Source organism: Chiloscyllium plagiosum, chromosome 29 (assembly GCF_004010195.1).
Source record: "Chiloscyllium plagiosum isolate BGI_BamShark_2017 chromosome 29, ASM401019v2, whole genome shotgun sequence".
Taxonomy (NCBI): domain Eukaryota; kingdom Metazoa; phylum Chordata; class Chondrichthyes; order Orectolobiformes; family Hemiscylliidae; genus Chiloscyllium; species Chiloscyllium plagiosum.
This window is the reverse complement of record NC_057738.1, coordinates 1,418,016-1,445,025: the sequence shown is the minus strand read 5'-3', so window position 1 is coordinate 1,445,025 and position 27,010 is coordinate 1,418,016. Positions and strand designations below refer to the sequence as shown.

At 42.4% G+C, this 27,010-nt stretch overlaps 1 protein-coding gene across 1 annotated transcript in view; it reads right to left on the bottom strand.

The window, feature by feature from the left end:
• mak (male germ cell-associated kinase) overlaps window positions 1–27,010 on the bottom strand; it is a 230,485-nt gene that overhangs the window by 171,234 nt on the left and 32,241 nt on the right. The window contains exon 3 of the mRNA XM_043719022.1: window positions 12,287–12,341. Coding sequence (XP_043574957.1) covers window positions 12,287–12,341 — 55 coding nt within the window. The remainder of the gene's footprint in view (window positions 1–12,286; window positions 12,342–27,010) is intronic.

Below are 27,010 nucleotides of genomic sequence, written 5' to 3'. Positions count from 1 at the left end.
AGTGAAACTTCTCCAGACTGCCTCTAATGCAGGTACATCTTTTCTTAGAAACATTTTCTTAGAACTGTTTATAGTATTCCAGCTGTGATCTGACTAATAGTCTTACCAAAACCACCCTACTTTTATATTCTACTCCCCTTAAAATAAAGACCTACATCCCCATTTGCTTTCCTTATTACCTGCTCAGATTGGATGTTAGTTTTCCTTCTCATTCGTGGAAGGGAACTCTCAAATCCCTCTGTTCTGTAGCTTTCTGCAGTTTTTCTCCATTTACATAATATTCAGCTTCTGTCTTCTTCCTGCCAAAGTGCATGACATCACATTTTCCCTCATTATATTCTGCCAGGTTTTTGCCCAATCACTTAACGTGTCTTACTATATCCCTCTGCAGATTCTTTGTGCCATCCTCACCACTTGCCTTCCCAACTACATTTTCAGTCAGCTGCAAACTTGACTGCAATGCATTTATTTTCATTATTCAGGTCATTAATACATCGTAAATGAATGTGGCCCCAGCACTAATCTCATTGCCACTCTATTAGTTACAGGATGCCATCCCAAAAATGCCCCCCTTTTGTCTGCTTTCTATTAGCTAGCCAATCCTCTATCCACGTAAATATAACCAACACTATAGAGACTTATTAACTAACCTCATGTGTGGTACCTTATTTTGAACATCCAGATACATCACATCCACGTTTGGAGTCAGCTATTACGAGGGGGCATAGCTTTAAATTAAGGGGTGGTAGGTATAGGACAGATGTTAGGGGTAGGTTCTTTACTCAGCGAGTCGTGAGTTCATGGAATGCCCTGCCAGTAGCAGTGGTGGACTCTCCCTCTTTATGGGCATTTAAGCGGGCATTGGATAGGTATATGGAGGATAGTGGGTTAATATAGGTTAGGTGGGCTTGGATCGGCGCAACATCGAGGGCCAAAGGGCCTGTACTGCGCTGTATTCTTCTATGTTCTCTGTTCTAATTCTATTTGCCAAAGCTATCTCATGTCAACTTTTTGGCCTCCTGATTTCCCTCCTAAGTATACTCTTACTTCCTTTATACTCTAAGGATTCACTCGATCTATCCTGTCTATACCTTACATATACTTCCTTCTTTTTCTTAACTAAACCCTCAATTTCTTTAGTCATCCAGCATTCCCTATACCTACCAGCCTTTCTTTTCACCCGAACAGGAATATACTTTCTCTGGATTCTTATTATCTCATTTCTGAAGGCTTCCCATTTTCCAGCCGTCCCTTTCCCTGCGAACATGTTCCTCCAATCAGCTTTTGAAAGTTCTTTTGAAATAAATGCAGTTTAATTTATTAGTCCTACCTTGTCCCTGCCTGCCCTGACTGTTCGACTCACGTCTGTTCTCAACTGTACCAGTCTCACATTGATCTCTTTCCTCACTATCTCCCTGGGTCCCACGCCTTTGAAGGGCTTTTGCCCGAAACGTCGATTTTGCTGAAGCTCCTCGGATGCTGCCTGAACTGCTGTGCTCTTCCAGCACATTGATCCAGAATCTGGTTTCCAGCATCTGCAGTCATTGTTTTTACCTTAATAAATCCAGTGTTGCCTGTTCCCTAGTGGGCTCCACCACAAGCTGCTCCAAAATGCAATCTTGTAGACATTCCACAAATTCCTTTCCTTGCAATCCACTACCAACCTGATTTTCCCAGTCCACCTACATATTGAAATCCCCCACGATCACTGCAACTTTGCCTTTTCTACTTATCTTTTCTTCTCCTGGTGTATTTTTCGCCCCAAATCCTGACTACAATTTGGAGGCCTATACGTAACTCCAACTGTGTTTTTTTTTTAACCTCTGTAGTAGTTCCTCGATTCTACCCACACAGATTCTTCACTATCTGACCCTGCTTCATTTCTTACTATTGATTTAATTTCATTTCTTACTAATAAGGCAACCTCACCTCTTCTGCCCACCTGCATGTTTTCAATAGGCTGCATTTGTCTGCAGGTGAATACTTGGGAGACAATATTCAATGTATCATAAGTTTTAGGTTTATTATGGAAACAAAAAACAAGCAATAATCCAGGACAATGATAATTAACTGAGGGAAAGCTAATTTCAGTGGGGTGAGAATGATTTAGCCAAAATTAAGTGAGATCAAAATTGGGCTGCCTCTTGAGAACTGAAAATGTGTTGCTGGAAAAGCGCAGCAGGTCAGGCAGCATCCAAGTAGCAGGAGAATCGACGTTTCGGGCATGAGCCCTTCTTCAGGAATCCTGCCACTGTTTTGGCTGCGCTTTTCCAGCAACACATTTTCAGCTCTGATCTCCAGCATCTGCAGTCCTCATTTTCTCCTGCCTCTTGAGAAGACATGGTTTGAGCATAGAAAAGGTATACTGCTACAAAATAGATATGTCGTTGCAAACAAGTCCCTGGATCACTAAAGAAACAGAGATTATGATGAAGAAGAAAAAGTGAGATTATGACAGATCTCAAGTGGCCAAAGCAATTGAGACTCAGGCTGAAAATGGAAGGTCCAAAACTGAAAAAATATAAAAGTAAGGAGAGAGCAATAAGAGAGATGAGCTGTTAATAAAAAAAAAATCAAAAATCTTCTAAAGCCAAATGAATTGGAACAGGATGGTAAAATGAAAACTGGAGTCAATTAGGAGCCGAAAAGTGCATTTAAGAATGGAGTCAGCTGTGAACCAAGTAAGTACCATTACTCTTAACCAAGGAAGAAATGTTGTTCATTTCATGTTGAAAAAGGAGGTCATTCCAAGTTAGGTTTAACATTTATAATGAGGAATTATTGGATCTGGTTGCGCAATTATAGGAAGGATGTTATCAAGCTGGAGAGAGTTCAGGAGAGATTTACCAGAATGTTGCTGGGTATAGAAGTTTTGAGTTTTGGGAGGTTGAGAGGTGATCTGACAGAAGTTTATAAAATAATGAGAGGTCGCTGCAGTGGCCGGTATATTGGACAGAGCCAAACAGAGAACAGCCAGAGAATTCCTAGAGGCATGACACTCATCCACAGATTCAATCAATAAGCACATCGACCTGGACCCAATATACCGGCCACTGCAGCGGACAGCTGGAACTGACAACCGGAAGCGGTAGATACAAATCACTATAAATGCTGGAGGAAACATCACAGAAGCGCTTCACAGGAGGCTCCCAAGCACTGAGGATGTCACCTAGACAGGGAACGAAATGTCTGCAACACAAATTCCCAGCTCGGCGAACAGAACCACAACATAAGCCCTTCATCAGGAATGATGCTTGTGGGCGAAGGGTGCTGAGAGATAAATGGAAGGGGGTGGGGCCATGGGGAAGGTAGCTGGGAATACGATTGGTAGATGAAGATGGGGGTGAAGGTGACAGGTTGGAGAGGAGGGTAGATCAGATAGGTGGGAAGGAAGATGGACAGGTAGGACAGTTCAAGAGGGCAATGCCAAGATGGAAAGTTTAGACGAGGCTAAGGTGGGGGGAGGGGAAATGGGGAAACTGATGAAATCCACATTGATCCTGTGTGGTTGGAAGATTCCAAAGCAGACGGTGAGGTGTTCTTCCTTCAGGCATTGGGTGGTTAGGGTTTGGCAATGAAGGAAACACAGGACCTGCATGTCGTTGGCGGAGTAGAAGGGGGAGAGGGGTGGTTAAAGTTGTTCAGCCGCATAGCAATGGGGTGCCCTAGAGATGTTCTCTGAAACGATCCGCATGTTGGCATCATGTCTCTCCAATGTAGAGGAGACCACATTGGGTGCAACAGATGCGGTAGATGATGTGTGTGAAAGTACAGGTAAATTTCTGTCAGATGTGGAAGGATCCTTTGGGGCCTTGGACAAAGGTGAGGAAGGAGGTGTGGGCGCAGGTTTTGCACTTCTTGTGATGGCAGGGGAAGGTGCCGAGAGGGGAGGGTGGGTTGATGAGGGGCGTGGAACTGACAAAGGAATTGCAGAGGGAATGGTCTCTCCGAAACACGTATAGGAGTGAGGAGGGAAATAGACCTCTGGTAGTGGTGTCTGTTTGTAAGTGGCAGAAATGGTGGAGGATGATGCAGTATATCCAGAGGTTGGTGGGGTGGAAGGTAAGGACCGGGGGATTCTGTCCTTGTTCCGATTGGAGGGGTGGGGTTCAGGGGCAGAAGTGTGGGAAGTGGAGGAGATGCGCTGGAGATCATCGCCGACCACGTGGGAGGGGAAATCCCGATCTTTGAAAAAGGAAGCCATCAGGAATGTTCTATGGTGGAATTGGTCCTCCTGGCAGCAGATGCGGCAGAGGCAGACAAATTGAGAATAAGGGAGAGTGTTTTTACACGAGGCGCGATGGAGGAGGTGTAGTCCAGGTAGCTGTGGGAGTCACATGAATGGTGGATGCATGATCACACTTTCCCTTCCCATTCCAGCAGAGAATGTAGGATATCACACAGATGGGTGAGACCACTGGATTTAAGGCTACAGTGCCATTCTGGCTAAAGCTGAGAGCATTTATATCTCCACAAAAGTTCAGGGTTCTACAATTCTAATTGAAATTATGAAAATCAACTTCTAACTTCTTTAATCACCTTCCATGCACAAGATGGACAGAATGAAATGGGTCACATTGTGGCTTCATCATCCTTAATTTGTAGGGATTAAATGCTGAAATGTTGAAATTCTGAGGTCTTTTTGGTATTTTGAAATAAGCATCTAATCAAATAATTTCACCCATTTGAAATGGTCTAGAGCAATTCCAATCACTACAGATCATTAGAAATGTACTATAGTAATATAATTCCTTGGCCCAAGAAAAGCTCAGACCACGTTGTCTTCTGCCACTCTCATGCCTGCCTGTTTTGCAATTGAGGAAACTCTAAGTTTTTGCATGTATTCTTTCCATCTTGTACCTTGACTGTACTCTAACCTCTCTAAATACAGATTGTTTAATTACAGTTTTATCTGTCAATCTTCGTTTCTAATTTATCCAGGAGAGAACTGTCCTCAAGCCACAAAAATTAGTTTGGTTAAGTATTTTACTTAGATTAGATTAGATTCCCTACAGTATGGAAACAGGCCCTTTGCCCAACAAGTCCACACTGACCCTCTGAAGAGTAACCCACTCAGACCCTATATTCACCCCTGACTAATGCGCCTAACACTATGGACACTTTAGTGTGGCCAATTCACCTGACCTGCACATCTTTGAATTGTAGGAGGAAACCAGAGCACCCAGAGCAAACGCACGCAGACACGGGGAGAATGTGCAAACTCCACGCAGACAGTCATCCGAGGCTGGAATCGAACCCAGGTCCCTGGCGCTGTAGAGGCAGCAGTGCTAACCACTGAGCCACCATGCCACCCTTGTTCTTTTCCATGGTAAATCTCAACCTTACAATATTTTCATCACTGTTCCCTTTACATGTTACCTACTGACAATTGATTAACTTGGCTAATTTCCCAGAACCTGAACCAGCAATGGCATCTTCCTCATTTGGCTTGACAAGTGACACAAAGGCACCTACTTGCTATCTTGGCAAGATCTTGCAAGAGGCCCAAGTTACATGATTTGAGTGAGTCTAAAATAAGCATCCAATTCTCCTGCTTGGACTGGCCAGAACCATATAACTTTCATGGACCAGCATCATCAGCAATCTTTAAGGATGTTACTGCATGCCAATACAAAAATAACTGAAAATTTTCTTTAATTTTTGTGAGGCCAAGGAGTACTGGCTGCTTCTTTTCTCCAATTGGCAACAGACCTTGGTGCACCTGCTCAGTACTAGCAGCCGAAGCATTAAAACAGAATAAGCCGCTTGATGCAATGTAATGCAATAACACTGCTTACTGCATCCCACCAGTTCCTCCCCACATTGCAAACTGAATTTGGTTATCAGATAATTTCAGAATACAGTTTGTAAACTAAATTACAACAAAATTATAGCATTACAGATACCAGTCTTCAGCAAATTCAACTCACTTTACAAGCAGTTGTGATATTGACAAGCAGTTGGGAACACTCTGTCAATAGTACTGAAGACTTGTGGTCCAGAACTTGTGCTCCCCTAGCCAAGCTGTTCCAGCACAGGTACAACAATGGCATCTACCCGACAATGTGGAAAATTGTTCAAGTATATCCTGTACATTAAAAGCAGGACAAATCTAACCAGGCCAATTACCACCCCATCAGTCTACTCTCGATCATCAGTAAACTGATGGAAGGTGTCACCAATAGTGCAATTAAGCAGCACCTGCTCAGCAATAACCTGCTCACTGATGCCCAGTTTGTGTTCCCCCAGGACCACTCAGCTCCTTACCTCATTGAACCTTGGTTCAAACATGGACAAAAGAGGGGAGGCGAGTGTGACAGTCCTTGGGATCAAGGAGCCCTCGCAAAACTGAAATAATGGGAATTCAGGGGCAAACTCTCCGGTGGTTCGTCATAATCTGACGCACAGAAAGATAGTCATGGTTGCTGGTGGCAGTCATCTCAGCTCCAGGACATCACTGTAAGAGTTCCTCAGTGTAGTATCCAAGGTCCAAGCTGTCTTTAGCTGCTTCATCAATGACCTCCCCTCCATCATAAGATCAGAAGTGGGTATGTTCACCAATGATTGCACAATGTTCAGCACCATTTGCGACTCATCAGATACTGAAGCCGTCCATGTTCAAGTGCAATAAGATCCGGACAATATCCAGGCTTGGGTTGTCAAGTGGCAAGTAACATTCACACCATACAAATGCCAGGCTGTGACCATCACCAGTAAGAGACAGTTTAACCACAGCATTCAATGGTGTTACCATCACTGAGTTTGCCCACTGTCAACATCCTGGGGGTTATCATTGACCAGAAACTCAGCTAGAATCACCACATAAACACAAAAACAGAGGCTAGGAATACTGCAGCTAGTAACACATCTCCTGACACCCCAAAGCCTGGCCACCATCTACAAGTCACAAGTCAGGAGTGTGATGGAATAATACCCACTTGCCTGGATGACTGCAACCCAAAAACATTCATTGCAGAAATTCAAAGATCCTCAGACAGTACCTTCCAAATCCATGACCACTTCCATCCAGAACAACAAGGGCAGCAGATACATGGGAAGACCATCATCTTCAAGTTCCTCTCCAAACCACACACCATCCTGACTTGGAAATATATTGCATTCTTTCACTGATGCTGGTTCAAAATCCTGGAATTTCTTCCCTACTGGCATTGTAGGTGAACCCACAGCAGGTGGATTGCAGTGGTTCAAGAAGGCAGTTCACCACCATCTTCTCAAGGGCGACAAGGGCCAGGTAATAAATGCTGACCAGCCAATGTCGCTCACATCCCACAAATGAATAGATTAAAAAAGATGGAATGAAGAAATATTGTCAATGCTCAAGGTATACTGAACTTGCCATTTAGACCATAGACATAAAACTGTATAGCACAGGACCCGGCCATTTGCTCCATGATGTTGTGCCGAACATGTCACCAAATTAAACTAATCCCTTCTGCCTGCGATATCCCTTCTTACACTTTCATATACTTACCTAAAAGTCCTTTTAATAGCTCTATCATATCTGCCTCTATCATCATCCTTGGCAACATGTTCTAGTCTCCTACTACATACTGTGTAAAAAACACGTCTCTCTGAACTTTCCCCTTTCAACTTAAATGCATGTCCCTTATGAGACATTTCAACTCTGGGAAAACAACTTTGACTATCAACCATATCTATACATCTCATAACTTTATAGACTTCTATCAAGTCTCCCCTCTAGCTCCGTCGTACCAGAAAAAAAAAACCCAAGTTTTTCCTAGCCTCTTCTTATAGCTCATATCCTCTAATCTAGGCAGTATCCTGGCAATTCTATTCTGCATCCCCTCCAAGTCCTCCACATTCTTCCGAAAATGTGATGACCAGAATTGAATGCAATACTCTAAGTGTGGTCTAATCAAAGCCTTATAAATCTGCAACATGACATCTTGACTCATGTGCTCAATTCCCTGACTAATAAAGGCAATGTAATGCAATAACATTGTTTACTGCATCCCATCTGTTGCTACAGATTTTAGCTCTTTTGAGGCAGGGAGAGGAGTGGGAGAGAGTAAGGTACGTAAATAAGTAGAGGCAGTACTCAAGTGGTTGATAATTTACAATTCAACATGATAATTGATTCATATCACAACACTCTGAGGTTGAATGGCACTCATTAAAATATTTCGACAACCCTTCTTTAGTTCAGGGATAAATAACAACCAGGACTCCAATGTCTTTTCTCAACAGTCATTGATTCTTTTGTACCACGAAGAGAGCAGACTTTTAAAAAGTAATTTAATAACTCATTCAGAAGATGGCACCTTTGACACTGCAGCACTCCCTTAGTGTATTATGTTGTCAAGTCTCTTGTGTGCTTCTTTTTAAAAAGAGTTTTCGTTCTTAAATTACAGAAAAGCTTCCAATTACACAATGGTCCAATGAGAGGTCTTGTGAAATACTGTGCCTCTAACTCGAAGCTAAAAGCTCCAAGTTGAAATCCAAGTCCAGGATTTAATGTCGAAGGAAGGAGTCCCTCCTGGAAATGATCAACAGGCATCCTAACAGTGTGACAATGTGTGACAAAGAAGGCAAAAAGAAATATTGCATGATGTGATACAGGGCCTCAATAGCCATAGGTCTTCTTAATCATAAATTGGAAAAAGAAGATTGGCAGTAGTAGCCTGGATGAGGAGTTTGTAGAATGCTTTTGATATACTTTCTGAACTGAACTGGCACATTAAGCTAAGGAAGCAAATCAATAGAGACTGAGGTCACCATTTAAGTGAATATTTTGTACTATCCAAAATAAATACATTCCTACTATAAAGAAAAATTCTAAAGGGAGAACCTACCACCTATGATTAATTGAAGAGGTAAGGAAAAACATCAAACTTAAAGAGAAAGCATATTCCTGATCTAAAATGAATGGCAGGTCAGTTGAGGATATGAAGAAAAGAAGGGCATGTCTAAAAGATTAATCAGGAGGAAGAAATTAATGTATGAAATAAAGTTAGCTAGGAATGTAAAAATGAATAGCAGGAATGTTCACAGATATTGAAAAATGAAGAGATAAATATTGATCTTCTGGAGGGTGAGAATACAAGATATTAGCAGATGTAATGAACAAATATTTTGCTTCTGTCTTCATTGTAAGAGTACAAAACATTCCAGTGATGGCTGTAAAATCAGAAGATGGAAGGGAGAGAGGAAATTAGCATATTATAAACCACAACAAAGCAGAGGATTGGCAAATCATTGGGTCCAGAATAGGGCCTTAAATAAGATAGTACATGCATTGGTGTTAATTTTCTAAAATGTCCTAAATTCAGGAAAGGTTCAATCAGACTTGAAAGTAGCAAATATAACTCTTGTATCTAAGAATGGAAGAAAGCAGGAAACAGGAAACTATTGGCCAGTTAGTTTGACATTTAATGTGTGCTAGGTAAAGAGATTATGACTGAGCATTTAGAAAAATTCAAGGTAATTTGGTAGCTTTCTCAGAGTGAAATCATGATTAACCAACTTGTTGGAATCCTTTGAAGGATTTGTATGTGCTTTGGAGGAAGAGGAACCGATACACACACAACTAGATTTCCAGAAGGCATTTAGTAAGGTGCCACATCAAAACTGATTGCAGAAAATAAAGTCTCAGGGTATCTGTGGTAACATATCAGCAAGAGGGAAGATTATTTTCTACCAGCATGCCAACAAACTAGAGTATATATAAACGGATCCTTTTCTGATTCGCAGCATGAGACAAATGGAAACCTGTAGGGGTTTGTGCAGAATCCTCAACTTTTACCATTTACATAAAAGACTGAGATAAGGGGATAGTAGCTAAAATTGGCAGATGACATGGAGAGAAGAAGGAAAGCACATTGTAAAGAAGAAAGAATCAAGTTCCAGAAGAATATAGAAAAGTTGAGCGGATAAAACATTTGACAGATGCCACATAATGTGGGAAAATGTGAATTGTTAACTTTGACAAGAAGGAAAAAAGCTGGAGAATGACTGCAGAATTCCAGGATACAGGGTGTACAGTCATTGAGTCACAGCACAGAAATAGATCCTTCAGTCCAACTCATCCATGCCGACCAGATATCCTAAACTCATCTAGTCCCATTTGCCAGCATTTGGCTCATATACCTCTCAGCTCTTCCTGTTCAATGCCCATCCAGATGCCCTTTAAATGCTACAATTGTACCAGCCTTCACCACTTTGCCCTGTGTGTGAAAAAGTTGCCTCTTAGGTCACTTTTAAATCTTTCCCCTATCACCTTAAACCTATGCCTTGTAGTTTTGGATTCCCCTATCCAGGGGAAAAGGCTTTGTCTATTTACCTTATCCATGTCCCTCATGATTTTATAAACTTCTATAGGGTGACCCCTCAGCTTCCAATGCTCCAGGGAAAATAGCCTCAGTCTATTCAGTCTCTCCCTAAAGCTCAAATCCACCAATCCTGGCAACATAGTCAGAAAAAAAAAGTTTATAGGCCTTGCACATAATTAAGAAGGCTAATAGAATTAGAGGAATTTATTATGAGAGAAATTGACCATAAATGTAAGGTGGAAGTTATGCTCAAGTTAACAGTGCATCAGTGAGACAAAATCTTGAAAACACTGTGCAGTTTTGGTCTCCTAATTCATGAAAAGATGTAAATGCATTAGAGGCAGTTCAGGGGAGGCTTATTTGATTAATACCTGGAATGTGCTTATTACGAGGATAGGTTGAACCTACTGAACTCATTTCCATAGAAATTTAGAAGAGTGGTGGGTGATCTGACTCAAGTGTGTCAGATCCTGAATGCTCCAGACTAGATGGATGTGAAAAGCACATTTCCTCTTGTGGGGGAGTCCAGAGTTAGGGGCACACTTTTAAAATTAGGGGTCACCCTTTCAGTACAGAGATGAGGTGAATTTCTTTTCTCCCAGAGAATACATAACTTTAGAATTCTTTGAAAAAGAAAGCAGTGGAAGTGGGATTATTGAATTATTTTTAAGACAGAGGTGGATAAATTCTTATTAGGCAAGGGAATCAAAGCCTATCAGGGTTAGATAATAATGTGGAATTTGAATTACAAACAACTATGATCTTTTTGAATAGTTGACCAGCCTCAAGGGGCTGAAAGATCTACTTCTGCTCCAATTTTGAATGTTTATATGTATTCATAATATAGAATAGAAAAGTACAGCACAGAACAGGCCCTAAGGCCCACGATGTTGTGCCGAGATTTAATCCTATAGTCAAATATAGTAACAACCTACGCACCCCTCAACTCACTGCTATCCACTTGCATGTCAGCAATCACTTAAATGTCCCCAATGACTTCGCTTTCACCACCACAGCTGGCAACGCATTCCATGCATTCACAACTCTGTATAAAGAACCTAACTTTGATGTCTCCTTTATACCTTCCTCCTAATATCTTCAAACTATGACTTCTCGTACCAGTCAATCCTGCCATGGGGAAAAGTGTCTGGCTATATGTTCATGGACCAATAGGTTGAGTACCAATCTGTAAATGGTTTCAATTTGGAGGCAGCAAGAACAGGACAGATTCCTGATCAGCAATATGATGGAAAGACTTGGTGCCTCAATTATCAATATTCATAGGTTTAGGTTGCAACACAAATATAAACATACACACTGCCACAACAACTCAGTGAATTACAAAATTCAGTTGGCATGTAATGCAGATCAGTTTCATGCCAACAGTATGGTGTTCAATTCCCACTCTATTTGGGTTGGTTCAGAACCTACTTCTTTGCCCTATTTGTATTGGAGATTGTGATGCTGTGGGTTGGACTTGCCTTTGAGCAGAGAATGGAATAATATGGATTAGGAAGACATTTTCCAGTCATTACCTGAATTATCCCACGCATTACATTTATGATGCTTGCATTTGTGAAATAAACTGAAAATACTAGTGACTTTGCAATATACAGAAAAACAGACAATGTTCTACACAGCACTTAGAGTAAGGTCGTGCTCTGTGAATAGAAGCAGTAGCGAGATGGTTATTTAAGATTTTGGGAAGGATTTTAAATGCACTCGCAATCTTTCATGTTAAACTGTCATTTTATGGTAATATCAACAAAACAAAAATCACTAATCATGCAAAAGTCACAGAATAAAACCATAATTCTTCTGTGGATAAGCAAGAATTTGTGAAAAAAAGGAAGTCCTCAGTCTTTACTAATCACTCTGTAACATCCACAATGCTTTTGACAATTAAAAAAAGCTTGAATGTTTCTATGGGGCTACAACATTTAATGGCATAAACAGATGATTATGTTGTGTAGTACCTTAACTTCCCTGAGATTCATGCATTCTTCCCAGGAATAGAATTTCTTTTTCATCCTGTACAATTAAACACATAGATTATAAAACACAGCCTTAACTGTAACTTGTATTGAGACTACATTAATGCTTAAATGATAATAGGAAGTTAAATGGAACAATGTGAATGATCTCTAAAAATACTGGCTAGGACATTCTCTCAGGGATACAGTAGGCCAGAGCTGACTAATACAAATGTTAAAATAAACATAAATATTCTGGAAAGTTACTTTAATAATTTTGGGAATCCCACAATATTTACATACAACTTTCAATCAGGGTGAACAGCGCTCCCTCATTTAATATTTTCTTAGATTTTATAGTTTTCCAATTAGTATTTAGTCTGTAACTAAAGGCAAAAGATAAAGTAACTTAAGGGCTGTTCTCTCTTTAGAAAGAGATGACAAGGGGCGGTTTAACCTGAGGGTCACCATGCCTCATACAAGGTGAGAAATTGAGAAGGACAGTCCTTCAGCATTACTCTGCATTGCATACCAGATGTCCAGCCAACCAAGCTAACCGAACCACCTCCCACCCCCAACTACAACATATCTAATAAATTAATTATAATTTAATATCCTAAACTTCCACAGAACAAAGCTCAAAATTCAATTACAAAGGAAGACTTGAAGTTATATCTCATCTCTAAAAACCTACAGCTTCCCGGATCTCTTTACAATCAATTAAGTACTTTTGAAATGTAGTCCCTGTTATGATGTAGGAAATGTATCATTCAATTTGTGCACAACAAATTAACAGCAGTGTGATATTCATAGAATCTAGTCATTTTATAATACGATCATGCAAAAACATAAAAAATAGAAATGCAAATAAACTACCTGGCCTTGTTCAGACTGCTTCACTACACAATAAGATAACAGTGACCTCATTCTGGTCTTAACTCTGCTTTACTATCATTCTACTGTTGATCAAAAATCTGTCCAATAAAGCTTTGACTAAGCCTTCACTGCACTTGGTACAAGAGAATTTCAAAAAGCAATGATGCTCTGAGATCATCACATTCTCAATTCTATCTCAAAAAGATGATCCCTTGTTTTTAAAACTGTGTACCCAGTAGTTCTAGATTCCCCAGGGAGAAAAGTCCTCAGTATTCATCCTGTTAAGTCCTCTCAGGATCTTATATGTTTTAAGTATACGAAATAAGGTAGGTGAACCTTCAGCGTGGGTTGGTACCTGGGATTTCGATGTTGTGGCTATTACGGAGACATGGATTGGCTGTTGTAGGTTCCAGGGTTTAAATGTTTTAGTAGGGTCAGAGGTGGGGATAAAAGAGGGGGAGGTGTGGCATTGCTTGTCAAAGATAGTATTACAGCGGTGGAAAGGACGATGGATGAAGACTCGCCATCTGAGGTAGTTTGGGCTGAGGTTAGGAATAGGGAAGGTGAGGTCACCCTGTTAGGAGTTTTCTACAGGCCTCCTAATAGTCGTAGAGATGTAGAAGGAAGGATTGCGAGGATGATTCAGGAGAAGAGTGAAAGTAATAGGGTGGTTGTTATGGGGGACTTTAACTTTCCAGATATTGACTGGGAAAGTGATAGCTCAAGTTCGTTAGATGGGTCGGTGTTTGTCCAACGTGTGCAGGAGGGTTTCCTGACACAATATGTAGACAGGCCAACAAGAGGTGAGGCCATACTGGATTTGGTTCTGGGTAACGAACCAGGCCAGGTGTTAGAATTGGAGGTAGGTGAGCACTTTGGGGACAGTGACCACAATTCGGTGACTTTTACTCTAGTGATGGAGAGGGATAAGTGTGCACTGCAGGGCAAGAGTTATAGCTGGGTGCAGGGAAATTATGATGCGGTGAGGCACGACTTAGGATGCGTGGCTTGGAAAAGTAGGCTTCAAGGGAAGGGCGCAATTGATATGTGGAGCTATTTCAAGGAGCAACTATTGAGTGTCCTTGATAAGTATGTACCTATCAGGCAGGGAGGAAAGGGTCGCGTGAGGGAGCCGTGGTTTAATAAGGAATTGGAATCCCTTGTTAAATGGAAGAGGGCAGCCTATGTAAAGATGAGGCGTGAAGGTTCAACTGGGGCGATTGAGAGTTATAAGGTAACCAGGAAGGACCTGAAGAGAGAGCTAAGAGCAGCAAGGAGGGGACATGAAAGGTCCTTAGTAGATAGGATTAGGGAAAACCCTAAGGCTTTCTATAGGTATGTTAGGAATAAAAGAATGACTAGGGTAGGAATAGGTCCAGTCAAGGATAGTAGGGGGAAGTTGCGTGTGGAGGCGGAAGAGATTGGGGAGACACTGAATGAATACTTTTCTCCAGTATTTACTCAGGAACAGGGCATTGCCGTCGATGTGAATACTGAGTCACAAAAAAGTAGAATGGATGGCTTTGAGGTATGTAGAGAAGAGGTATTGGAAATCCTGGAAAAGGTGAAAATAGATAAGTCCCCTGGGCCTGATGGCATTTATCCTAGGATTCTCTGGGAAGCAAGGGAGGAGATTGCAGAGCCATTGGCCTTGATTTTTATGTCCTCTTTGTCTACAGGAGTAGTCCCAGAAGACTGGAGGATAGCAAATGTGGTTCCCTTGTTCAAAAAGGGGAGTAGGGATAACCCTAGTAACTATAGGCCGGTGAGTCTCACTTCTGTTGTGGGCAAAGTCTTAGAGAGAATTGTAAGGGATAGGATTTATGCACATCTGGATAGGAATAATGTGATCAAGGATAGTCAGCAAGGTTTTGTGAAGGGCAAGGGTGATTCACTTTGGTATGAGTAACAAAAAGATGGGGTACTGGGCTAATGGTCGGATACTTGGTTGTGTGGATGAGCAGAGGGATCTTGGTGTCCATGTACACAGACCTCTGAAAGTTGCCACCCAGGTAAATAGTGCGGTGAAGAAGGCATATGGAGTACCGGCTTTTATTGGTAGAATAATTGAGTTCCGGAGTCCTGAGGTCATGTTGCAGTTGTATAAGACTCTGGTGCGGCCGCATCTGGGGTATTGTCTGCAGTTTTGGTCGCCATACTATAGGAAGGATGTGGAGGCACTGGAACGGGTGCAGAGGAGGTTTACCAGGATGTTGCCTGGTATGGTAGGAAGATCGTATGAGGAAAGAGTACAATTGAGGCACTTGGGGCTGTTTTCATTGGAGAAAAGAAGGTTTAGGGGTGACTTGATAGAGGTGTACAAGATGATTAGGCATTAAGATAGGGTTGACCATGAGAACCTTTTTCCACGTATGGAGTCAGCTATTACGAGGGGGCTTAGCTTTAAATTAAGGGGTGGTAGGTATAGGACAGATGTTAGGGGTAGATTCTTTACTCAGCGAGTCATGAGTTCATGGAATGCCCTGCCAGTAGCAGTGGTGGACTCTCCCTCTTTATGGGCATTTAAACGGGCATTGGATAAGCATATGGAGAATAGTGGGCTGTTGTAGGTTAGGTGGGCTTGGATCGGCGCAACATCGAGGGCCAAAGGGCCTGTACTGCGCTGTATTTTTCTATGTTCTATGTTCTAATAAAATTGCCTCTTATTTTTTCAAACAGTTGTTTTAATAATCAGTTGAGAGATTTTGGCCAGGTTAACAGAAGAAAACCAATGTACATTGTAAACAAGACATTGGTTCTACTTCTGATCTGATTAGAGATTCAAATCCTATGAATGTGATTTGAGCCCATGAACATTTTGAGAAAGGCAAAAATGCTTCCACTGAGTCATGGTTAACACTCCAGTTCAGACTAATATGTGTCAAGAAATAGGCTTGGATCCAGATATTGACAAGGACAGCTTGGGCTGAGAGGACTTGTGGGCAGAAATCATTTAATATTCTCATAGTGTGAAGTTTTAACGTAAGGTGGGAAGGGTATAAAAGAGTACAATTTTGACCCCTGAAAGATTCTGAACATGGGATAAGCTTGGTAGGTCGTTATTCTAATAGTTCACATTTAGTACTCTGAAGTCATCCAAAAGTTGACAGTCTGGAAAATTGTAAGCAAGTTAAAGCAGAGGCTGACAGCTTTGATACATTATTTAAACAACAAACCTATGTCCTGGGAGCAGGATTCCACAAACAGGATGTTGTCATTAGTCCAAGAAGATGTTTGATTGACCATGCAATTGAGCAATACTGTGTACAAATTTCAGTGCTGATGCAATGTCAGGTAGGTCGGCCAATTGTTCCAACCACCAACTGATCACATTAAACAATATGTTCACATTTAGATTAGATTACTTACAGTATGGAAACAGGCCCTTCGGCCCAACAAGTCCACACCGACCCTCCGAAAAGCAACCCACCCAGACCCATTCCCCTCCGCACCTAACACTATGGGCAATTTAGCATGGCCAATTCACCTAACCTGCACATTTTTGGACTGTGGGAGGAAACCGGAGCACCTGGAGGAAACCCACGCAGACACGGGGAGAATGTGCAAACTCCATACAGACAGTTGCCTGAGGCGGGAATTGAACCCAGGTCTCTGGCGCTGTGAGGCTGCAATGCTAACCGCCGTGCCACCCACAAATGTTCTTAATGGCTAGGTTCATCTGATTCATAATAGTCAAATAACAGACGGTATATAATCAACCCAAGCTTGTAAAACCCAAAACAAACTAACTTTTAAATATGTGATTCTGTGGTTGGACAGTAAGTACAGAACAATTCCAAGTGCACTAAAAGCTATATTAACAAATAATGTAAGATAATCAGCCAAACTTGTAACAGATAGCAAGAGTTACTACAAAGTTTTGAAAATGAAAAGAGAACATAAAGTTGGCCCTCTAAAGAGAGAGACTGGGAAATCAGCAATGGACAGAAGGAAGTGGCAGTTAAATCAAATAAACATTCTGTATCTGCTTTCACTATAGAGGATACAAATAACACCTCGTAAAGCAGGATGAAAAGGAATGGAGGAACTTAGAACAGTTACATTTAACAAGGAAAAGTAATACTCATAGAATAAAACTCAAACTAATAGAATAAAACTCAAACTAATAGTTCAAAGTTTGTGAGAAGATTTGTAGCTCGGGTGCTTGTTGCTGTGGTTCTGTTCGCCGAGCTGGAAGTTTTTGTTGCAAACATTTCGCCCCCTGTCTAGGTGACATCCTCAGTCGTGTCTTTTCGTGGCTAGTTGATGTTCATGTATGCGGGTTGTTAGCTGTCTTCCTGTTTGTCCTATATAGTGTTTTGTGCAGTCCTTGCATGGTATTTTGTACACTACATTAGTTTTGCTCATGCTGGGTATCAGGTCCTTCGTTCTGGTGAGTTGTTGTCTGAGGGTGGCTGTTGGTTTGTGTGCTGTTGGGGGTCCTAGTGGTCGCAGTAGTCTGGCTGTCATTTCAGAGATGTTCTTGATGTATGGTAGTGTGGCTAGTCCTTTGGGTTGCGGCATGTCCTCGTTCCGTTCTCTTTCCCTTAGGCATCTGTTGATTAAATTGCGAGGATATCCGTTTTTGGCGAATACCTTGTATAGGTGTTCCTCTTCCTCTTTTTGCAGTTCTGGTGTGCTGCAGTGTGTTGTGGCCCTTTTGAATAGTGTCTTGATGCAACTTCGTTTGTGTGTATTGGGGTGGTTGCTTTCATAGTTCAGGACTTGGTCTGTGTGTGTGGCTTTCCTGTGTACCTTAGTGGTGAATTCTCCGTTTGGTGTTCTCTGTACCCTCACGTCTCGGAATGGGAGTTGGTTGTCCTTTTCTTCCTCTCTCGTGAATCGGATTCCTGTGAGTGTGGAGTTGATGATCCGGTGTGTATTCTCTATTTCCACGTTTTTAATGATTACAAAGGTGTCATCCACGTATCTGACCCAGAGTTTGGGTTGTATTTGCGGTAAGACTGTTTGTTCTAACCTTTGCATTACTGCTTCTGCTATGAGTCCCGAGATCGGTGAGCCCATGAGCTTCACAGGAGGCTCCCAAGCACTGAGGATGTCACCTAGACAGGGGACAAAACATTTGCAACAAAAACTTCCAGCTTGGCGAACAGAACCACAGCATCAAACTAATAGAATAAAATCTGACTAGTTGACAAATACTATTTATAATGACAGACAAAAAGGGGTGGTGGTATAATGTTAATGTCACTGGATTATTAATTCAAATTTCCAGGTTCTTGGATCATGGATTTGAATCACAGCAAGGCAGATGGTGAAATTTGCGTTGTGCAGAATTCTGGAATTAAAAACTATTCAAATTGTGACTACTTAGCCATTGTCCATTGTTGATTGTCAAAAAAAATCTGGTTCACAAGGGTCCTTTGGGAAGGATATATGTCACCGTTACCTGACCTAGCCTACATGTGACTTCAGGCTCTTAAATGCCTGCCGAAATGAGCTAGAAATTCACTCAATATATCAGAGCCATTCCAAAAATGGAGGAACTATGCAGCACCATAAACAATAATGGTGAACTAAAGATAAAATAAAGAACTGCAAATGCTGGAGATCTGAAACAAAAACAGAAATTCTTGGAGAAATTCAGCAGGTCTGGCAGCATCTGTGGAAAGAAATCAGAGAATTTGAGAAGATTTGTAGTTCAGGTTGTGGATGAGGTGGTTGCCTTGCTCGCTGAGCTGGTAAGTTTGTTGGCAGACATTTCACCACCATTCTAGGTAACATCATCAGTGCGCCTCTGGTGAAGTGTTGGCTTTCTATCCCACCTGCTACTTATGTGTCTGGGTCTACTGGGGTTGGTGGTGTCATTTCTGGTTTTGTTGTTGGTTCTTTTTCTTAGTTGTTGGTATATGGGGTCTAACTCTGCACATTGGAGTTCCGGGTTGAGGTCGAGGCTTCCAGGAATTCCCGTGCATATCTCTGTTAGGCTTGTCCTAGGATGGAGACGTTGTCCCAGTTGAATTAATGTCCTTCATTGTCCATGTGTATAGGTACAAGTAATAGCTGGTCATGTCTCTTGGTGGCTAGTTGGTATTTGTGTACCCTGATGGCTAATTTTCTTCCAGTTTGCCTCAGGTGACAGTCTTCACATGGTATTTTATATATAATGTTGGTCCTGTTGGTTGTAGGTATGGGCTGTGCTGTATAGTTCACTCCTGTATTAGACCTTCCAAACTGTGTTATCTGGCATTTGTCCAGATGAAATTCCATCTGCCATTTCTCTGCCTAAATCTCCAGCATATCTATATCCTGCTGTATCCTCTGGCAATTTCCTTACAATCCACAGCCCCCCCAAACTTTGTGTCCTCAAACCTATTAGTCAGGTCATATACATTCTCCTTCAAATCATTTTTTATTTTACAAACAACAGGGGTCCCAGCCTATGGAATACCACTGGTCACAGATCTCTAGTCAGAAAGGCACCCTTTCACCACCACTCTCCACCTTCTAAGATCAAACCTGTTGTTATGTATCCATTTTCCAACTCATTATGGATCCCATGTCAATTTACCTTTTGTATCAGCCAGGAGGGACCTTGTCAAACGCCTTGCTAGAGTCTATATAGACAACATCTATTGCCCTGCCCTCAATTATCTTTATCATTTCCTCAAAGAACACAATCAAATTTGTGAGACGCAACTCTTCTGACACAAAGCCATGCATCCTCACACAAACAAGTCTTTATTTTTCAAAATGTGAGTAAATCCCTAAGAATCCTCTGCAATAATTTCTCCACTACAGACATAAGGCTCACAGGCCTATAACATCCTGGATATTCCTTATTGCCCTCTTTAAACAGAGGAACAACATTAGCTACTCTCCAGTTCTCTGGGACCTCTCCTGGACTAACAGGATGCAAAGATTTATACAAGGCCCCAGCAATTCCCTCCCTCATCTCCCTTAGTATTATGGGACAGATTCTATCAGGTCCTGGTGACTTGTCTACCTTACTGCTTTTTAAAACACCCAACACTTCCTCCTTTGTTTTTATATAATAACTCATCCTATTATATCAACATACCCCTCCTGAAACTCACCAAACACTATGTCCTTCTCCTTTGTGAGTAATGATGCAAAGTATTCGTGAAGGATGTCATCCACTTCCTCCAGCTCAAACATAAATTCCCTCCTTTGTCCGAGAGTGAACCTATCTGTTTACTAACTACCCTTTTGCTATTTATAAACATATAAAATGCCTTGGGATTTTCCTTAATTCTAAGATTATACATGGCTACTTTTACTCCATCTTTTACTCCCTCTTAACTCCATCTTCCCATTCTTTCCTGCTTTCTTTATAGTCTTCAAGGGTTCTATCTGTCTTCAATTTCCTAAATCCTACATATGCTGCCTTTTTCTTTTTGACTGAACTCACAATTTTTCTTGTCATCCAAGGTTCCCAAATCTTGCCATCCTTATCCTTGATATTCACAAGAACTTGCTTGTCCTGACCTTTGATCAACTGGCCTTTTAAAGTTTCCTGCAAAATGATGTGGATTTACTCTCAAACAGCCGGCCTGAACCTTCATTCCCCATTTCCTACTTAATGTTATCATGGTTAGCATTTCCCCAGTTTAGTAGTTTCACCTAATCACCACACTTATCCATAAATAACTTAAGATCTACAGAATTATGGTTACTTTCCCAAAATACTCGCCCACTGAAACTTTGATCACCTGGGGGCTCATTCCCCAATATCAAGTGTAGTATAGCACCTTCCATAGTTGGACTATTTACATATTGCTTCAAGCTACCCTCCTCCCCACTGGACGCACATCAAGCAACCTTCCTGGACATACCTCAAGCATCTCCCCCCTACCTCACTAGATGAACCTAACAAATCCAAGCCTAAGGCACTAAGCAACCCCCAATATAAGGGAGGTTCAAATCATCCACATCAACAAACCTATTGTTCTTATATTTTTCCAAAATCTTTCACATATCTGTTCCTCTATCCGCTGCTGGTAGGTTGAAAGGCTAGAGCACAGCCCAATCAAAGTGACTGTACTCCTTCTATTCCTTAACTCTACCCATCAGGCAACGCTGGATGAGCCCTCCAAGGTGTCCTCCCTCAATACAGCTGTGATATTCTCCCTTATCAACTCAGTTAGCAACACTCCACTTCTTTTACATTCCTCACCATCTTGCCTAAAACATCTAAATCCTGGACTGGTAAGCTGCCAGCATTGTCCCTCTCCCAACCAAATCTCTATAATAGCTACAACATCATAATTGTATGTACTCATCCAAGCACTAAACTCCTTTGCCTTACCTGACATTGTCTTCACATTAAAACTACATTTCATACTGCCAGCCCTGCCGTGTTCAGTAACCCCCTTCCTATCTATCCTTCGAGTAATGTCAGGTGTCATATCTCTTGATGGGAGAGCATTTCGATGATAGTGATCACAATTCCCTGACCTTTACTACAGTCATGGAGAGGGATAGGAGCAGACGGTATGGGAAAGTATTTAATTTGGGAAGGGGAATTACAAATGCTATTAGGCAGAAACTGTGGAGCATAAATTGGGAGTAGATATCCTCAGGAAAATGATGGCAGAAATGTGGAGGTTGTTTAGGGAGCACTTGCTGTGAGTGCTGGATAGGTTTGTCCCACTGAGGCAAGGAAGGGATGGTAGGATGAAGGCAACTTGGATGACAAGAGATATGGAACATCTAGTCAAGCTAAGGTTGAGGAAGCAAGGATTAGACAGGGCTCGAGAGGGTTACAAGGTATCCAGGAAGAAACTGAGGAATAGACTTAGGAGAGCTAGAAGGGGACACGAAAACGTTTTGGTTGGTAGCATTAAAGAAAACCCAAATGCATTCTACACATGTGAAGAACAAGGTGGCCAGAGTGAGGGTAGGGCTAATCAGGGATAGTGGAGGGAACTTATGCCTGGAGTCGGAGTTGGTAGGGGAGGACCTTAACAAATTCTTTGCTTCAGTATTCACTAGTGAGAGAGACCTTGTCGTTTGTGAGGACAGAATGAAAAAGGCTTATCTCAGTCCCAACCCTCAGACTCAGCACTGCCTTCTTGATCTGCAATCTTCTTCCCGACCTCTCCGCCCCCACCCCCTCTCCGGCCTATCACCCTCACTTTAACCTCCTTTCACCTATCGCATTCCCAACACCCCTCCCCCAAGTCCCTCCTCCCTATCTTTTATCTTAGCCTGCTTGGCACACCCTCCTCATTCCTGAAGAAGGGCTTATGCCCAAAATATTGATTCTCCTGCTCCTTGGATGCTGCCTGACCTGCTGTGCTTTTCCAGCAACACATTTTTCAGCTATACCCAATGTTACTATAGGATGTGAGGGTAGAGATTGCTGCGCCTTTGGCGATGATCTTTGCCTCCTCACTGTCCACTGGAGTAGTACCAGATAATTGGAGAGTGGCAAATGTTATTCCTTTGTTCAAGAAAGGGAATAGGGATAACCTTTGGAATTACACACCAGTCAGTCTTACATGAGCAAATTATTTGGAGAGGATTCTGAGAGACAGAATTTCTAACTATTTGGAAAAGCATAGCTGGATTAGAGATAGTCAGCATGGCTTTGTGAGGGGCTGGTCACGCCTCACAAGCCTTATTGAATTCTTTGAGGATGTGACAAAACACATTGACGAAGGTACAGCAGTGAATGTGGTGTGCATGGATTTTAGCAAGGCGTTTGATAAAGTTCTCCATGGTAGGCTCATTCAGAAAGTAAGAAGACATGGGATATCAATTTGGTTAACTGGTTGCAGAATTGGCTGGCCCCGACACAGAATTGGCTGGCCCATAGAAGACAGAGGGTGGTGGTAGATGGAAAGTATTCAGCCTGGAGCTCAGTGTCCAGTGGTGTTCCACAGGGATCTGTTCTGGGACTTCCGCTCTTTGTGATTCTTGTAAATGACTTGGATGAGGAAGTGGAAGGGCAGGTTAGTAGACTTGCCGATGACATGAAGGCTGATAGAGTTGTGGATAGTATGGAGGGCTGTTGTAGGTTGCAACGGGACATTGACAGGATGCAGAGGTGGGCTGATAAGTGGCAGATGGAGTTCAACGTGGAAAAGTGTGAAATAATTCGTTTCGGAAAGTCGAATTTAAATGCAGATTTCAGGGTTAAAGGCATGATTCTTGGCAGTGTGGAGGAACAGAGGGATCTTGGGATCCATGTCCATAGATCCTCCAAGTTGCCACCCAAGTTGATAGGATTGTTAAGAAGGCATATGGTGTGTTGGCTTTCATTATTAGGGGAATTGAGGTTAAGAGCCACCAGGTTGTGCTGCAGCTCCATTAAGCCCTGGTTAGTCCACACTTGATTAGGAAAGATGTGGAAGTTTTAATGAGGGTACAGAGGAGATTTACCAGGATGCTGGCTGGGCTGGAGGGATGTCTTATGAAGAAAAATTGAGGGAGCTAGGGCTTTTCTCATTGGAGCAAAGGAAGAGAGGTGACTTGATAGAGGTGTACAAGATGATGAGAGGCATAAATAGAGTGCATAGCAAAGACTTTTTCCAAGGGAGGAAATGGCTATCATGAGGGGGCACAATTTTAAGGTGATTGGACGAAGGTTTTGGGGAGATGTAAGAGGTAGGCGCTTTACACAGAACTGTTGAAAAATATATGTTTAGGAGCTCTGCCATTTCCTTGCTTCCCAAAACCATCTCCCAGATTGAGTCTCTGAGGGGCCTATGTTCATTTTATAGAACATAGAGCATAGAAAAGTACAGCACAGAACAGGCCCTTAGGCCCACGATGTTGTGCCGAGACTTAATCCTAATGTAAAATATAGTAACTTAACCTGCGCACCCTTCAACTCACTGCTATCCACTTGCATGTCCAGCAGTCGCTTAAATGTCCCCAATGACTTCGCTTCCACCATCTCAACTGGCAATGCATTCCATGCATTCACAACTCTCTGCATAAAGAACCTATCTCTCATGTCTCCTTTATACCTTCCTCCTAATATCTTCAAACTATAATTTCTCGTACCAGTCAATCCTGCCCTGGATAAAAGTCTCTGCCTATTGACTCTACCTATTCCTCTCACTATTTTGTACACCTCGATCAGGTCTCCTCTCTTCCTCCTTCTCTCCAGAGAGAAAAGTCCGAGCTTATTCAAGCTTTCTTCATAAGGCAAGCCCTCCAGTCCAGGCAGCATACTGGTAAACCTTCTTTGCACCCTCTCCAAAGCCTCTGTATCTTTCCTATAGTAGGGCAACCCGATCTGGACACAATATTCCAAGTGTAGTCTCACCAGGGACTTGTAGAACTGCAGCAAAACCTCACAACTCTTAAACTCAATCCCCCTGTTAATGAAAGCCAAAACCCCATATGCTTTCTTAACAACCCTATCCACTTGGATGGCAACTTTGAGGGATCTATGATCTTGCACACCCAGATCCCCCTGTTCCTCCACACTGCCAAGAATCCTCTCTTTAATCCTATATTCAGCATTTGAGTTCGACCTTCCAAAATGCATCACTTCGCATTTATCCAGGTTGAACTCCATCTGCCATTTCTCAGCCCAGCTCTGCATCCTGTCTATGTCGCGCTGCAGCCCACAGTAGCCCTCTATACCATCGACGACACCTCCAACCTTTGTCATCTGCAAATTTACTAACTCACCCCTCAACCTCCTCATCCAAGTCATTTATAAAAACTACAAAGAGTAGAGGCCCAAGAACAGAGCCTTTCGGGACCCCACTCAACACTGTCCTCCAGGCAGAATATTTTCCATCTACAACCACTCTCTGCCTTGTCAGCCAGCCAATTCTGAATCCAGATAGCCAAATCTCCATGTATCCCATACTTCCTGACTTTATGAATGAGCCTACCATGGGGAACCCCATCAAATGCCTTGCTGAAGTCCATATACACCACATCTACTGCCCTACCATCATCAACCTGTCTTGACACCTCCTCAAAGAACTCAATAAGATTTGTGAGACATGACCTGCCCCTCTCAAAGCCATGCTGACTGCCAAAGAGTCATAAATCCTATTGCTCAGAATTCTTTCCACAACTTTGCTGACCACAGACGTAAGACTGACTGGTCTGTAGTTGCCACGGATTTCCCTATTACCCTTCTTGAAAAGTGGAACAACATTTGCCTCCTTCCAAACCTCTGGTACAACTCCTGTGGAGAGTGAGGAGGCAAATATCCTCGCCAGCGACTTAGCAACCTCCTTTCTCGCTTCCTGGAGCAGCCTCGGATAAATCTGGTCTGGCCCTGGGAACTTAGCAATCTTAATGTCTTCCAAAATTTCTAGCACATCATCTTCATCAATCTTGATCTGGTCAAGACTGTATCCCACCACCTCTAAGTTTTCATTTACAACAAGTTCCCTTTCCTTGGTGGAAACTGAAGCAAAAAACTCATTTAGGGCTTCCCCTATCTGCTCAGACTCCACGCACAAGTTCCCTCCGCTATCCCTGATCGTTCCTACCTTCTCCCTAGCATTCTCTTATTCCTCATGTATGAGTTAAAACGTCTTTGTGTTCTCCCTAATCCTTCTTGTCAAGCCTTTTTCGTGCCCCCTCCTGGCTCTCCTCAGTCCATTTCTGAACTCCTTTCTACCAAGCCTGTAATCTTCTAAAGCTGTGCTAGATCCTTGCTTCCTCCACCTTACGTAAACTGCCTTCTTCCTTTTGACGAGACATTCCTCTGTTCTCGTCATCCAAGGTTCCTTAATCTTAACCCTTCTTACCTGTTTCAGAGGAACAAATTTGTGCATCACTCACAACAACTGCTCCTTAAATAGTCTCCACATGTCTGCTGTGCCCTTTCTGTGGAACAATTGCTCCCAGGCTGTATTCCTAACTCCTGTCAGATAGGGTCATAATTTCCTTTTCCCCAATTAAATATCTTCCCTCGGTAACTGCTCCTTGCATTCTCCAAGGCTATGCTAAATGTGAGGCAGTTGTGATCACTTTCACCAAAGTGCTCTCCCACCGTGAGATCTGACACCTGTCCTGGTTCATTGCCGAGCACCAAATCCAAAATGGCCTCTCCCCTCGTCGATCTGTCTACATACTGAGTAAGGAAATCTCCTGAACACACCTGACAAAAAACGGCTCCATCCAAACCATCTGCACTTAGGAGGTTCCAGTCAATATTGGGAAAGTTGAAATCACCCATAACAACAACCCTGCTACTTTTGCATTTTTCCAGAATCTGCCCACCTCTGCGATCTTCAATCTCTCTACTGTTATTAGGTGGTCTATAGAAAACCCCCAATGCGGTGGCTGTTCCCTTGCTGTTCCTAACTTCCACCCGTACTGACTGAGTAGACAAACCTTCATTTCTGTAGCTGTGATGCACTCTCTGATTAGCAATGCAATACCGCCTCCTCTTTTTCCACCCTAGATTAGAATGGTGCTGGAAAAGCACAGCTGTTCAGGCAGCATCCGAGGAGCAGGAAAATCGACGTTTCGGGCAAAAGCCCTTCATTCCTGATGAATATTCCTGATGAAGGGCTTTTGCCCGAAACATCGATTTTCCTGCTCCTTGGATGCTGCCTGAACTGTTGTGCTTTTCCAGCACCACTCTAATCTAGAATCTGGTTTCCAGCAGTCGTGTAACGGTAGAGTACTCTTTAAAAGTGTGTGTGTGTGAGTGATCCTTCGCGGGTGGGCAATTGGGGTCGCGGAACACTAGTAAAGGTGTGCGTGATTATTATTGTCATTTATTGTCAATGTGCTACTGTGACTGACGGACTATCCTTGGACCGACGACTTTAGGTACGAGACTCCGACAGATTGACCCCCCTGTTTAAAAACCGACCAAACAAGCCATCCTGGTTGACCTCTGCAGTGGGGGTTAGGGGACCCCATTGTACGTTGAGC